The sequence below is a fragment of the Coregonus lavaretus genome, assembly GCF_964263955.1.
Source record: "Coregonus lavaretus genome assembly, chromosome: 13".
NCBI classification, from domain to species: Eukaryota; Metazoa; Chordata; class Actinopteri; order Salmoniformes; family Salmonidae; genus Coregonus; species Coregonus lavaretus.
This window is the reverse complement of record NC_140000.1, coordinates 3,816,310-3,829,928: the sequence shown is the minus strand read 5'-3', so window position 1 is coordinate 3,829,928 and position 13,619 is coordinate 3,816,310. Positions and strand designations below refer to the sequence as shown.

Below are 13,619 nucleotides of genomic sequence, written 5' to 3'. Positions count from 1 at the left end.
GTTGGAGCAGGAGGAGGATGAGGAGGAAAGTAGCATGAGCAGCGGGGGCAGTGACAGCGCCAGCCGGGCAGAGGAAGGGGCCAAGACCACCAAAGTCCCACCACTTCGATGTCCCCTACTTCCGCTACATAGACGAGGAAGAGACAGAGGGAGAGCGGGATGGAGAGGAGGTGTGGAGCAGCAGTCGCTCTCAGTCCTCCATCGAGGAGGACTTGTCCAGTGACAGTGTTGTCTCTGACAGGTACGTGGTGGTGTCAGGGACCCCAGAGAAAGATCCTAGAACACCTGCTGTCTGTCCTGAGGCTGGACCACCACCATGATGACCAAGGGAGCACACAACAGACCAAGGAGTCAGGTCAGTCACTTAACCCCCAAATCAATATGTTTGGCTCTGGCTACTACTTTTAATCTATGTTCATCTATGGTATTTGTAAGAGGAGAGAGAGAGAGAGAGAGGAGAGAGAGGAGAGAGAGAGAGGAGAGAGAGAGAGAGAGAGAGAGAGAGAGAGAGAGAGAGAGAGAGAGAGAGAGAGAGAGAGAGGAGAGAGAGAGAGATAACCCGTTTAGAGAGAGGAGAGTGTCTCTTACTGAAGATGGATAGATGACTGTGTATATTGTGATGAGAGGAAATGCCTGAGAGGGAGAGATGAATTGAGTGATAGAGATTGCAAGAGAACGAGAGGGAGGGACAGAAAGAGAGAGAGAGAGAATGAAATAGGGCGATAGAGAAAGAGAGATAATGAGGGAGAAAAATAGATTGAGAGAGAGAGAGAGAGAAGAGAGAGAGAGAGAGAGAGAGAGAGAGATAAAGTGAGAGATGCAGGCTGCTCCTGGGAGGCTGATATATAGAGCGGTGGGAGATGGGAGAAGGGAGATGGGAGGCTGATATATAGAGCGGTGGGAGATGGGAGAAGGGAGATGGATGCAGCCGGTCACAGATGAGTTCCCATCAGGCTGCCTGCTCCATGCCTTGCCCCTGCCAGACCACAGATCATTGCTCATTCTGATGAGTTAGTGTGTGTGTGTGGAGTCACTGAACTGATCTGAACACCTAGACCTTCTCTAGTGAGGGTTCTATAATCAGGAGCAGATTCAGGAAGCAGTGCAGAGGATGTATGAGGAAATTGTGATTTTCGGGTCAATTTGATGTTCAGATTGGTGTTCTATATGCAGGGGACAGGGACTCAGGGAATCAGCTCTGTACGTCCCAATGAGACACTGATCGCTGGTCAATGATCCTCCACAAAAATGACTCCAGAGTCCATTCGGCCCTGGCTCCTCTAAACTAGTCATCTCTCTCTCCTCTCCCTCCCTCCTTTCTCTCCCCCTCCCCTCGATCTCGCTCTCGCTCCCTTAATTCTGCAGCCCTGCTAATGCTGTTGTTGGGGCGCTGGGCGGCTCTCCTCAATGCTCCCTCCAGAATAACAAGGGGGGAGGGAGATCATATGGGATAATATGGGATCTCAGCTTCACTAAAAACCAGACAACTATAAAACATTGTCTCTACTAAACCTGTCATGAGGCTCCCTGGGAGGAGATGGAGGTGGTGGTGTTCTGATGAGAAGTCATTAGCTTCACGCAGGCAGCCAGCCATGTGAAGACATATGGTTTTGTTCCAAATGGCACCCCATTCTCTAAGTAGTGCACTACATAGGGAATAGGGTGCCATTGAGGACGTTGTAGTCAATGTGTTGGGGGTTGATGAAAAGAATAGCTAATATAAATCTCCTCATATATAATTGATATCTCAACGAAGTGAAGAGTTGGGATCAAAGAACAATCCTTACAAATACAATATTCAAGCTGCTATAGCTGTTGAAGTTTAGTTGCCAGATACCCAGGCTAACCCAGACATTATAAAGAATGCAAAATATATATTTCTGCCAGATAGCACTTATTTTAACGAACACCACAGGCATGTTTGAGGATCACCATGAGCCGATACTGTAATGTACAGCTCTACACAGCATGTATTCTACTATACACTATATCCCAGTGGTATTCAAAGTCGGGGTCGCGACCTTTAGTGGGGTCGCAGGGGAACTGCAGTGGGGTTGTTTTTTGGGGGAACAAAGTAAGTAGAGGACAGATCATTGTATGAGACAATGTACAAACGTTTTTGAGAAAGATAATGACAAATATAATTTTATTGAGTAAATGTATTTATTGGTTTCTTTTCATTTTGAAAATGCAATGATTATTTGTTGATGTAAAAAACTAAATTTACCGATTTTAAGGTTGCGTCATTAGATTTGGGGTGGGGTAACATTGTGTTACCATATACCATCTACAATGAGAGAAGAGATTGTCAACAAAGCAGATGGATGTTTTGGTTTGAGGTCTGTCCTGTTCGCTAACGAGCAGACTGATTCTTAATTCATAAGGCATAGCAATACTGCTTTTATGGGTTGTGTCCCAAATGGCACCCTGTTCCCTATAGTGCACCAGAGCCCTGGTCAAAAGTAGTGCACTACAAAGGGAATAGGGTACCATTTGGGACACAGCCATGGTAGGCCTACATTATAATAACCAGACCACTGCATTATGCATAAGTTGCTGTATGTGATTGGAAGCCTTCATTATGATTCTATGTAATTGCTCTCTGGTGTATTGTCAGAGAGGACTACTGGTATATTGTCAGAGATGACTACTGGTGTATTGTCAGAGAGGACTACTGGTGTATTTTCAGAGAGGACTACTGGTATATTGTCAGAGATGACTACTGGTATATTGTCAGAGAGGGCTACTGGTGTATTGTCAGAGATGACTACTGGTGTATTGTCAGAGAGGACTACTGGTGTATTGTCAGAGAGGATTACTGGTGTATTGTCAGAGATGACTACTGGTATATTGTCAGAGAGGACTACTGGTGTATTGTCAGAGAGGACTACTGGTGTATTGTCAGAGATGACTACTGGTGTATTGTCAGAGATGACTACTGGTGTATTGTCAGAGAGGACTACTGGTATATTGTCAGAGATGACTACTGGTGTATTGTCAGAGAGGACTACTGGTGTATTGTCAGAGATGACTACTGGTATATTGTCAGAGAGGGCTACTGGTGTATTGTCAGAGAGGATTACTGGTGTATTGTCAGAGATGACTACTGGTATATTGTCAGAGAGGACTACTGGTGTATTGTCAGAGAGGACTACTGGTGTATTGTCAGAGAGGACTACTGGTATATTGTCAGAGATGACTACTGGTGTATTGTCAGAGAGGACTACTGGTATATTGTCAGAGAGGACTACTGGTATATTGTCAGAGATGACTACTGGTGTATTGTCAGAGAGGACTACTGGTATATTGTCAGAGATGACTACTGGTGTATTGTCAGAGATGACTACTGGTGTATTGTCAGAGATGACTACTGGTGTATTGTCAGAGATGACTACTGGTGTATTGTCAGAGAGGACTACTGGTATATTGTAAGAGATGACTAATGCTACTCTCTGGTATATTATCAGAGATGAATGCTTATTGAAATTCATAGCTTAATCATTTGAATGAGTGAATTAATTAATTCCATCCTGGGATGCTTGTTGTATAATGGGAAAGTAAATATGGTCTGATGTGATTGTTTGGATCAGTCAAGGCTATTGTATGATATAATTGCATGCACATGCTAAAGTAATAATAATAATCATACACTTACAATGTTACTTACGTATTCATTCCACGTTAGCGTTCTCTTTCAAGTAACTTCCCTTGTAGGGATAATATGAATATATATCAATGCACATAGTACATAGAGATATAGATGAATAACATCAATGTACAGTTTCTCATGCAAATCCATTTTTATTTTCTGTTCTTCTGGAGTGCTCCTTTCTCTCCTACCCTGATTAAGTGGAAGATGTGGACTGTGTCCTCAACTAATCTCTCCCTGATCAAGGTCTAGTGGTAGTAACAGGGGCTGTGTGTCTACCTGTGCTGTGTTCAGTGAAGTAAAGGCAGACCAGAGACTGTGGTCCCAAATGGGATCCCAATGGACACTGGTCAAAAGTAATGCACTATATAGGGAATAGAGTGTAATTAAGGACACAGAAGAGATTCACTGACCGTTGGTTAATAGAATAGAGTCTATGCCCCCAGGCTATTCACTGATCCTGCAGACTGCTTCAGTATGAAAACAGTAAGGAGGAAAACTTGGGCTCCTATTGTAGTTAGCTGTGAGTCATATGTATCATGTAAGGGATATTTCCAGCATGGCTAGAATTGCAAAATGGTGGTACATTTCCTAGTATTCCCAGGTTTTCCAGAAATTCTGGTTGGAGGATTCGGGATTTCCTGCTTCTATCCTCCTAAATCCAGGACCTTTCCAACTGGGATTTCAGGAAAACCTGAGAATTTTGCAAGCCCAAGCATTGCTCAGCCCATAGTATATTCTTTTCTTCACTGTGGTCTCCTAACATTGCAGGATTACAGTAGTTATTGCCGTTGGACCTCACCATCCATAGGAGTTGGATTTTCTATTTTTAATGTAATATTTTTTGTACAAGCAGAGAGACTCATTTCAGGTAGTCATGATGCAATTGAACAAAACATGCCTCTAGAGCAGAGTGCTTCATACTGTAGAGAAGTGCATGATGGGAAGCAGAACCTGCTACTGAACTAAGCCTCTAGCCGAGTCTAGCCCCATCCCATAATTAAATATTCATTGTTAGGTTTTGGCATCCTATTCCCTGTAGTGCACTACATTTGACCAGGTGCCAATTAAAACGCAGACGCTTTTTTAACTCATAGAAGACGGCCTGCCCTGCTTAGTGGGTAGTAGTGTGTATTATGGTTACTACTTGCCCTGCTTAGTGGGTAGTAGTGTGTATTATGGTTACTACTTGCCCTGCTTAGTGGGTAGTAGTGTGTATTATGGTTACTACTTGCCCTGCTTAGTGGGTAGTAGTGTGTATTATGGTTACTACTTGCCCTGCTTAGTGGGTAGTAGTGTGTATTATGGTTACTACTTTCCCTGATTAGTGGGTAGTAGTGTGTATTATGGTTACTACTTGCCCTGCGTAGTGTGTAGAAGTGTGTATTATGGTTACTACTTGCCCTGCTTAGTGGGTAGTAGTGTGTATTATGGTTACTACTTGCCCTGCTTAGTGGGTAGTAGTGTGTATTATGGTTACTGCTTGCCCTGCTTAGTGGGTAGTAGTGTGTATTATGGTTACTACTTGCCCTGCTTAGTGGGTAGTAGTGTGTATTATGGTTACTACTTGCCCTGATTAGTGGGTAGTAGTGTGTATTATGGTTACTACTTGCTCTGCGTAGTGTGTAGTAGTGTGTATTATGGTTACTACTTGCCCTGCTTAGTGGGTAGTAGTGTGTATTATGGTTACTACATGCCCTGCTTAGTGGGTAGTAGTGTGTATTATGGTTACTACATGCCCTGCTTAGTGTGTAGTAGTGTGTATTATGGTTACTACATGCCCTGCTTAGTGGGTAGTAGTGTGTATTATGGTTACTACATGCCCTGCTTAGTGGGTAGTAGTGTGTATTATGGTTACTACTTGCCCTGCTTAGTGGGTAGTAGTGTGTATTATGGTTACTACATGCCCTGCTTAGTGGGTAGTAGTGTGTATTATGGTTACTGCTTGCCCTGCTTAGTGGGTAGTAGTGTGTATTATGGTTACTGCTTGCCCTGCTTAGTGGGTAGTAGTGTGTATTATGGTTACTACTTGCCCTGCATAGTGGGTAGTAGTGTGTATTATGGTTACTGCTTGCCCTGCTTAGTGGGTAGTAGTGTGTATTATGGTTACTACTTGCCCTGCTTAGTGGGTAGTAGTGTGTATTATGGTTACTGCTTGCCCTGCTTAGTGGGTAGTAGTGTGTATTATGGTTACTACTTGCCCTGCGTAGTGTGTAGTAGTGTGTATTATGGTTACTACTTGCCCTGCTTAGTGGGTAGTAGTGTGTATTATGGTTACTACATGCCCTGCTTAGTGGGTAGTAGTGTGTATTATGGTTACTGCTTGCCCTGCTTAGTGGGTAGTAGTGTGTATTATGGTTACTACTTGCCCTGCTTAGCGGGTAGTAGTGTGTATTATGGTTACTACTTGCCCTGCTTAGTGGGTAGTAATGTATATTATGGTTACTGCTTGCCCTGCTTAGTGGGTGGTAATGTATATTATGGTTAGTCCTGAGACTGGGGTCAGGTCAGGGTTACCTGGAAAGAACAGACACAAGAGATTTAATGTAGTACCAGCAGCAGAAGAGGTGTGTGTGTGTGTACAGTGTGTGTGTGAGTGTGTGTGTGTGTGTGTGTGTGTGTGTGTGTGTGTGTGTGTGTGTGTGTGTGTGTGTGTGTGTGTGTGTGTGTGTGTGTGTGTGTGTGTGTGTGTGTGTGTGTGTGTGTGTGTGAGTGTGTGTGAGTGTGAGTGTGTGTGTGTGTGTGTGTGTGAGTGTGTGTGCATTAGTGTGTGCATGTGTGTTTGTGTTCTTGCACATCATACGGGATGTGTGTTTGGGTGTTGGGAGTTGTCTGCTGAACTAGCCTACGACAGTATGTGGTGTTTCAGTGTGTGTGTTGAATGTTGCTCTGTTTGCATGTTTCTCCTCATAAAGCACTGAGTGAGTGATGTGTCTACAGCTGTACGCTGTGCTGTGGATTAACATAACGACGGGAGGGAGAGAGCAGTGTTCTATGGAGCTGAACGCAGCACACAAAGCCCAGGGAAGTAAGTGTGAAATGAAAGGGGAGAACGTACAACGCTGGGATGTGAGGCACACTGACACAGAGCTGGGGAGGGAACAGATTCTTACTAATAGGATTTGAACAGCTTGTCATTACTCTGTGGCCTGGCTGCATGGCATCTTTTCTGGAAACACACACACACGCACCCACGCTCACAGGCATGCACAGACACACACACGCAGACAGGCACGGACACTCTCCCTCCCTCTCAATGACTTGCATAACTTGGACGATCAGTTCTGGGCCTGCACGACACAGAATGTCAACCCACCCCAAGCTTTTGGATTTCCAAATGTCTTCTTCTCCTGTTTCCTATGTAAAAATTGTTTCTGGGATGCTCAAGACCTAAATATGCAGTTAATAGCAAATAATCATTGACTAGTTATCTGACGAGATCCCTTGAAATTCCTCTCAAATGGAACTGTTTATTGTCACGATGGTGCACTTTCACCAAAGAAAACACAACAAATGATCTAGAAAAAACAACAACATTGAATTGATTTTCCAGCTGAGTTGGTATATTCACATTGACAAATCTGTTTATTAGATCATGTTCAAAGCCATTGTTAATAATGAAATCAAAGCATATATCTAGGAATGACATGTCCTGTAACCTTGAGATGTCTGCACACAAGGACGTAGCGACCGTCAATGATGCTTGTAAACACATTAAAGCAATGGGTTAAGGCTAAGCAAATATCAGAATGTTACGACGGCATTGGGAATATAATTTGATTTAGAGCATCGACTGGACCGGCGGTTAGAGAGTCAAGCAGCAGTGGTGGGAAAAGTTCCCAATTGTCATACTTGAGTAAAATTAAAGATATCTTAATAGAAAATGACTCAAGTAAAAGTGAAAGTCACCCAGTAAAATACTACTTGAGTAAAAGTCTAAAAGTATTTGCTTTCAATTATACTTAAGTATCGAAAGTAAATGTAATTGCTAAAATATATGTAAGTATCAAAAGTAAAAGTATAAATACTTTTGAATTCCTTATATTAAGCAAACCAGACAGCCTCATTTTTTATTTTATTTTTTACTGATAGCCAGGGGCACGCTCCAATACTCAGACATCATTTACAAACTAAGCATGTGCTTAGTGAGTCCACCAGATCAGCAGCAGTAGGGATGACCAGGGATGTTCTCTCGATAAGTGTGTGAATTAGACCATTTTCCTGTCCTGCTAAGCATAAAATAAAAAGTAATTTTGGGTGTCAGGGAAAATGTATGGAGTAAAAAGCAAATCATTTTCTTTAGGAATATAGTGAAGTAAAAGTAAAAGTAGTGAAAATATAAATGGTAAAGTAAAGTACATATACCCGAAAAAACTACTTAAGTAGAACTTTCAAGTATTTTGACTGAAGTACTTTACACCAGTGTCAAGCGGCAGGTTAACAACGTAGCCTTATCTTCCCTGCTACTGCCTGTAGCAGACAGAGAACAGCCCAGTATACATTAATGGTCAGGCTACAGGGAAAGGAGGGAGTCATTCAACATAGCTTAAGTATCCAGGGAGCAAATTAAAATGGAACAATCATCATTGGAAAGTGTGTGAGTCATTACCTGAGTGACTTAGAATAACGATGAGTCAACTAGGAGGTCAGGACGAGTGGAAAGGTCACTCACACACATTGAGATCCTCTCTCAATCTCTCTCTCTCTCTCTCTCTTTCAACCTGTGTTCTGATCCTGTGTTCATTCGTTAACATTCTCATTTCGAGAGTCTATAGGCTGTGTCCCAAATGGCACCCTATTCCCTAGATGGGCCCTGGTCAGAAGTAGAACACAACGGAATAGGGTGCCATTTGGGACAGGCTCTATATGTGTTTTAGAGTCATTTTCACATTGCACTAGGATCTTTCAGTGATTGTTAGGAGTAATTACTTTCACTGGGTGAGACCTGTCACCCTTATCTAATTAAAATCATTTTGCCTTAATGATTTCTTTAAGCCAATGTGTATTGTGTAGGCCGGGGATATATATTCATAAATTCTCGTCTTGGGGGATGCTTTTCGCAATTATTATATTCATATATTCAAATGTAATTTCTTCCCCACTATGCATTGGGGTTGCCCGATTGGTACTTATTTTGTGTCCATCCACAGGTTTGCTAATATGTTTTACACATTGCTAACTGAAGACATTACTTTCAATAGACAGTGTAGTGATTGAAACCCTCCATGGAGTTCTTCAAGGTCAGTACTAAATGAGCTTGGCACAGTGTGAACATGAAAGGCTGTAGGTAGAGCAGAGAGCTGGATGGCGTTGGAGCTAATGGTAACAGCAGGTGGGAGGAGTTTAGATTAATATAGGAAAAGAGAAACGTTACAAAAGATGTCAGAGGGTGGAATTCACTTTTCAGAGATCAGGCTTTTTCCATTTGTTTAATTAATTTATGAGCACATTTTTGTATGGTCTGCATCTTTGAAGTAGCCTACGGATGCTTGAAGGTAGCTTTAAGGATCATACAAGCTTGGTTTGGTCATTAATAATTAAAAATGTTTAATACATTTATTACATTTATTAATAAATACATGTATACAATAATTACATTCTATCCAATTACATTGGATTTGAATCAGTTTTACCCAGTTCTATTGGAAGTTGTTCTAAATGATGTGTTTCCTGTTTTACAGAGCCTCTCCTGGATGACTTCCTGCTGACATACCTGGTGTTCATGTCAACCAGTGATCTGTGTCAGGCTCTTTTGGGACAATATCCTTCTACTACAGGCTGTGGTGGTCACATCTAGAATACAGTACACCACCCTTACCTCTAGAATACAGTACACAACCCTTACCTCTAAACTACAGTACACCACCCTTACCTCTAGAATACAGTACACCACCCTTACCTCTAGAATACAGTACACCACCCTTACCTCTAGTCTATAGTACACCACCCTTACCTCTAGACTACAGTACACCACCCTTACCTCTAGAATACAGTACACCACCCTTACCTCTAGAATACAGTACACCACCCTTACCTCTAGTCTATAGTACACCACCCTTACCTCTAGTCTATAGTACACCACCCTTACCTCTAGACTACAGTACACCACCCTTACCTCTAGACTACAGTACACCACCCTTACATCTAGAATACAGTACACCACCATTACCTCTAGAATACAGTACACCACCCTTACTTATAGACTACAGTACACCACCCTTACCTCTAGATTACAGTACACCACCCTTACCTCTAGAATACAGTACACCACCCTTACCTCTAGAATACAGTACACCACCCTTACCTCTAGAATACAGTACACAACCCTTACCTCTAGAATACAGTACACAACCCTTACCTCTAAAGCTACCGACTGTTCTGTACTGTACACACACACACACACACACACACACACACACACACACACAAACCTCACCCTTAGAGCCACTGCACACATACACCTCAAAACTTGGAACAATTAAAAATAGAGGTGTTTATCCTGTTGGCCTGGCTAATGTCAATACACACAACGCCTACTGAGAGACCTCTCTCCTGCTGTATTGATGCCTTAACTCATGGAGCCCACCTATTGTTCAAAGAGACACCACCGGGGGAAAGAGGAAGGGAAGGAGGTTCTGGACAGGAAACGTAAGGTCTTGCACCTGGTAACACAGTGGACAACACTCTACAGGGACTTCCTACGAGAAGACGAGCATTTGAAACTCTTCATGAAGGTATGACGGAGCGAGGGAGGAGAAGAAGGGATATCATAGCCTGTTTCCAGATCTGTTTGTGCTGTCTTTCAAACTCCTTCAGTCATCTATAAGGAGTTGGCAAGACAGCACAAACAAATCTGGGGCCAGGCTAGGGATATGGGACAGTGAGATTACCCTAAAATAAGTGATATCATGATAAGGGAGGGTGAAAACAGACATTAGATGTTGTCTTTGTGTTTCAGACATTGTATCGTTTCCTTCTGGATGACCTGTATGACTATCCATCTCTGGAGAAGGAGCAGAAGGATCTACAGAAACTCCTGCGGCTGCATCGCAGACAGTGAGTGGCCATATAATGCATTTAACATGCAAGACATTAGGAATTGAATAATGGAATAATTTATATGATGAATTAGTTACACTACATTACCAAAAGTATGTGGAACATCGTTGAATATCTCATTCCAAAATCATGGGCATTAATATGGAGTTGGTCCCTTCCTTTGCTGCTAATAACAGCCTCCACTCTTCTGGGAAGTCTTTCCACTAGATGTTGGAACATTGCTGTGGGGACTTGCTTCCATTCAGCCACAAAAGCATTAGTGAGGTCGGGCATTGATGTTGGGCAATTAGGCCTGGCTCGCAGTCGGCGTTCCAATTCATCCCAAAGGTGTTCGATGGGGTTGAGATCAGGGCTCTGTGCAGGCCAGTCAAGTTCTTCCATACCGATCTCGACAAACCATTTCTGTATGGACCTCGCTTTGTGCACAGGAAATGGCCTTCCCCAAACTGTTGCCACAAAGTTAGAAGCACAGAATTGACTAGAATGTCATTGTATGCTGTAACGTTAAGATTTTCCTTCACTGGAACTAAGGGGCCTAGCCCGAACCATGAAAAACAGCCCCAGACCATTATTAGTCCTCCACCTAACTTTACAGTTGGCACTATGCATTCGGGCAGGTAGCGTTCTCCTGGCATCCGCCAAACCCAGATTCGTCCGTCGGACTGCCAGATGGTGAAGCATGATTAATCACTCCAGAGAACGCGTTTCCACTGCTCCAGAGTCCAATGGCAGCGAGCTTTACACCACTCCAGCCGCACATGGTGATCTTAAGCTTGTGTACGGTTGCTCGGCCACAACCGAGGACTGACGATTTTTACGTGCTACGTGCTTCAGCACTCACCAGTCCCGTTCCGGGAGCTTGTGTGGCCTACCACTTCGCGGCTGAGCCGTTGTTGCTCTTCACAATAACAGCACTTACAGTTGACTTGGGCAACTCTAGCAGGGCAGAAATTTGACGAACTGACTTGTTGGAAAGGTGGCATCCTATGTCGGTGCCACGTTGAAAGTCACTGAGCTCTTCAGTAAGGCCATTCTACTTCCAGTGTTTGTCTATGGAGATTGGATGGCTGTGTGCACGATTTTATACACCTGTCACCAACGGGTGTGGCTGAAATAGCCGAATCCACTAATTTGAAGGGATGTCCAGATACTTTTGTATATATAGTGTATTTATGTGTAATGTTGCGTAGATTATCTCTCCTAAGTGTGAATTCCGAACATGTAGCTGGTAAACAGCTGTTGTACTGTTTGGGGCTGTGTTGTTGTACTGTTTGGGGAGTGTTGTTGTGCTGTTTGGGGCTGTGTTGTTGTACTGAAATGTGAAGGTCACTAAGTTCCTCTCCCTCTGTGTCAGCGGTCTAAAACACGTAGGAAGAATAGCTGGGAAAGCACAAGCTGTGACAGAGAGGCCTGTTGTTCCATTTGTACTGTTGGTTCTATTATTGCCAATAGCATTGAGGATTCCTTCCTTGTTGACAAACACACACATCCAAGAACACCCAGAATATTGAACATGGTGTCCATCGAGTACAATGCATCTTCCTCTGATCGATATTATAAACCAGTGAGTTAGTGTGCTACGGTCTTCTAGGCTTGTCCCTCTAGGTACAGACATGGCTGCATGTCAACTAGACCTTCATGTTGAATAGAAATGCTTCAGAGAGAATCTCTGTGTTTGCCCTTTGACCTGGGAGTGTAAACAACCCTCTGCTTTCTGTCAGAGAACAGCAGACACACTGGGACACATCCCATGTCAACCCTCCCCACAGACACTGGGACACATCCTATGTCAACCCTCCCCTCCCCACAGACACTGGGACACATCCCATGTCAACCCTCCCCTCCCCACAGACACATCCCATGTCAACCCTCCCCTCCTCTCCTACCTACTTTCCTTCTCCTCACCTACTCCCTCCAGACCAAATTCACATAGAAATATGAGTTATAGATCTGTTATTCTCATTGAAAGCAAGTCTAAGAACAGTAGATCTGGTCTATGTGTGCTATTTCTATGCTTCCCGTTCTTGAGTTTAGTTTTTGCGTCTTTTACTTTCGGTTTTGTACACCAGCTTCAAACAGCTGAAAATACAATATTTTTGGTTATAGAAAATATATTTCACAGCGGTTTAGATAATACAATGATTCTCTACACTATACATCCCTTGTTGTCACATAAACTGAAATTAGGCGAACTATTAGAATGTTCTACATTCTACATATTGCACCTTTAAATCAGGACCATGACTCATGTCACCTAGCCTTGATTAATCTAATCAGGACCATGACTCATTTCACCAAGACAATAAAGGCTGTGAATCTGAATGGTGCTATTGTTACTATTTATGCACTAGCATGGTGATATAGAGCCATGTAGTCCTGATGGAAAATCACAGAACTACCAGGTTACTAATTGATTGATGGAAAATCACAGTACTACTAGGTTACTAGTTGATTGATGGAAAATCACAGAACTACTAGGTTACTAGTTGATTGATGGAAAATCACAGAACTACTAGGTTACTAGTTGATTGATGGAAAATCACAGAACTACTAGGTTACTAGTTGATTGATGGAAAATCACAGTACTTCTAGGTTACTAGTTGATTGATGGAAAATCACAGTACTTCTAGGTTACTAGTTGATTGATGGAAAATCACAGAACTACCAGGTTACTAGTTGATTGATGGAAAATCACAGAACTACCAGGTTACTAGTTGATTGATGGAACATCACAGAACTACCAGGTTACTAGTTGATTGTGTATAGTTTTTTTGTCATTCTTGTCTCATGGTCTAATTGTTTGATTTTGTTTCCCTCTCCAGTACAGTGGATGACTATTCACCCCACAGAAAGGTAAGAGGCCAAACTGCATGAGATGACTATTCACCCCACAGAAAGGTAAGAGGCCAAA

General features: G+C 42.8%; 1 protein-coding gene across 1 annotated transcript in view; it reads left to right on the top strand.

The window, feature by feature from the left end:
* The first annotated feature begins 281 nt into the window (after positions 1 to 281).
* Positions 282 to 13,619, top strand: part of LOC311139857 (rap guanine nucleotide exchange factor 5-like) — a 29,838-nt gene continuing 16,500 nt past the window's right edge. The window contains exons 1-5 of the mRNA XM_084174834.1: positions 282 to 355; positions 9,331 to 9,409; positions 10,236 to 10,383; positions 10,608 to 10,705; positions 13,531 to 13,561. Of these exons, the coding sequence (XP_084030960.1) occupies positions 9,372 to 9,409; positions 10,236 to 10,383; positions 10,608 to 10,705; positions 13,531 to 13,561 (315 nt within the window). The 5' untranslated portion in view covers positions 282 to 355; positions 9,331 to 9,371. The remainder of the gene's footprint in view (positions 356 to 9,330; positions 9,410 to 10,235; positions 10,384 to 10,607; positions 10,706 to 13,530; positions 13,562 to 13,619) is intronic.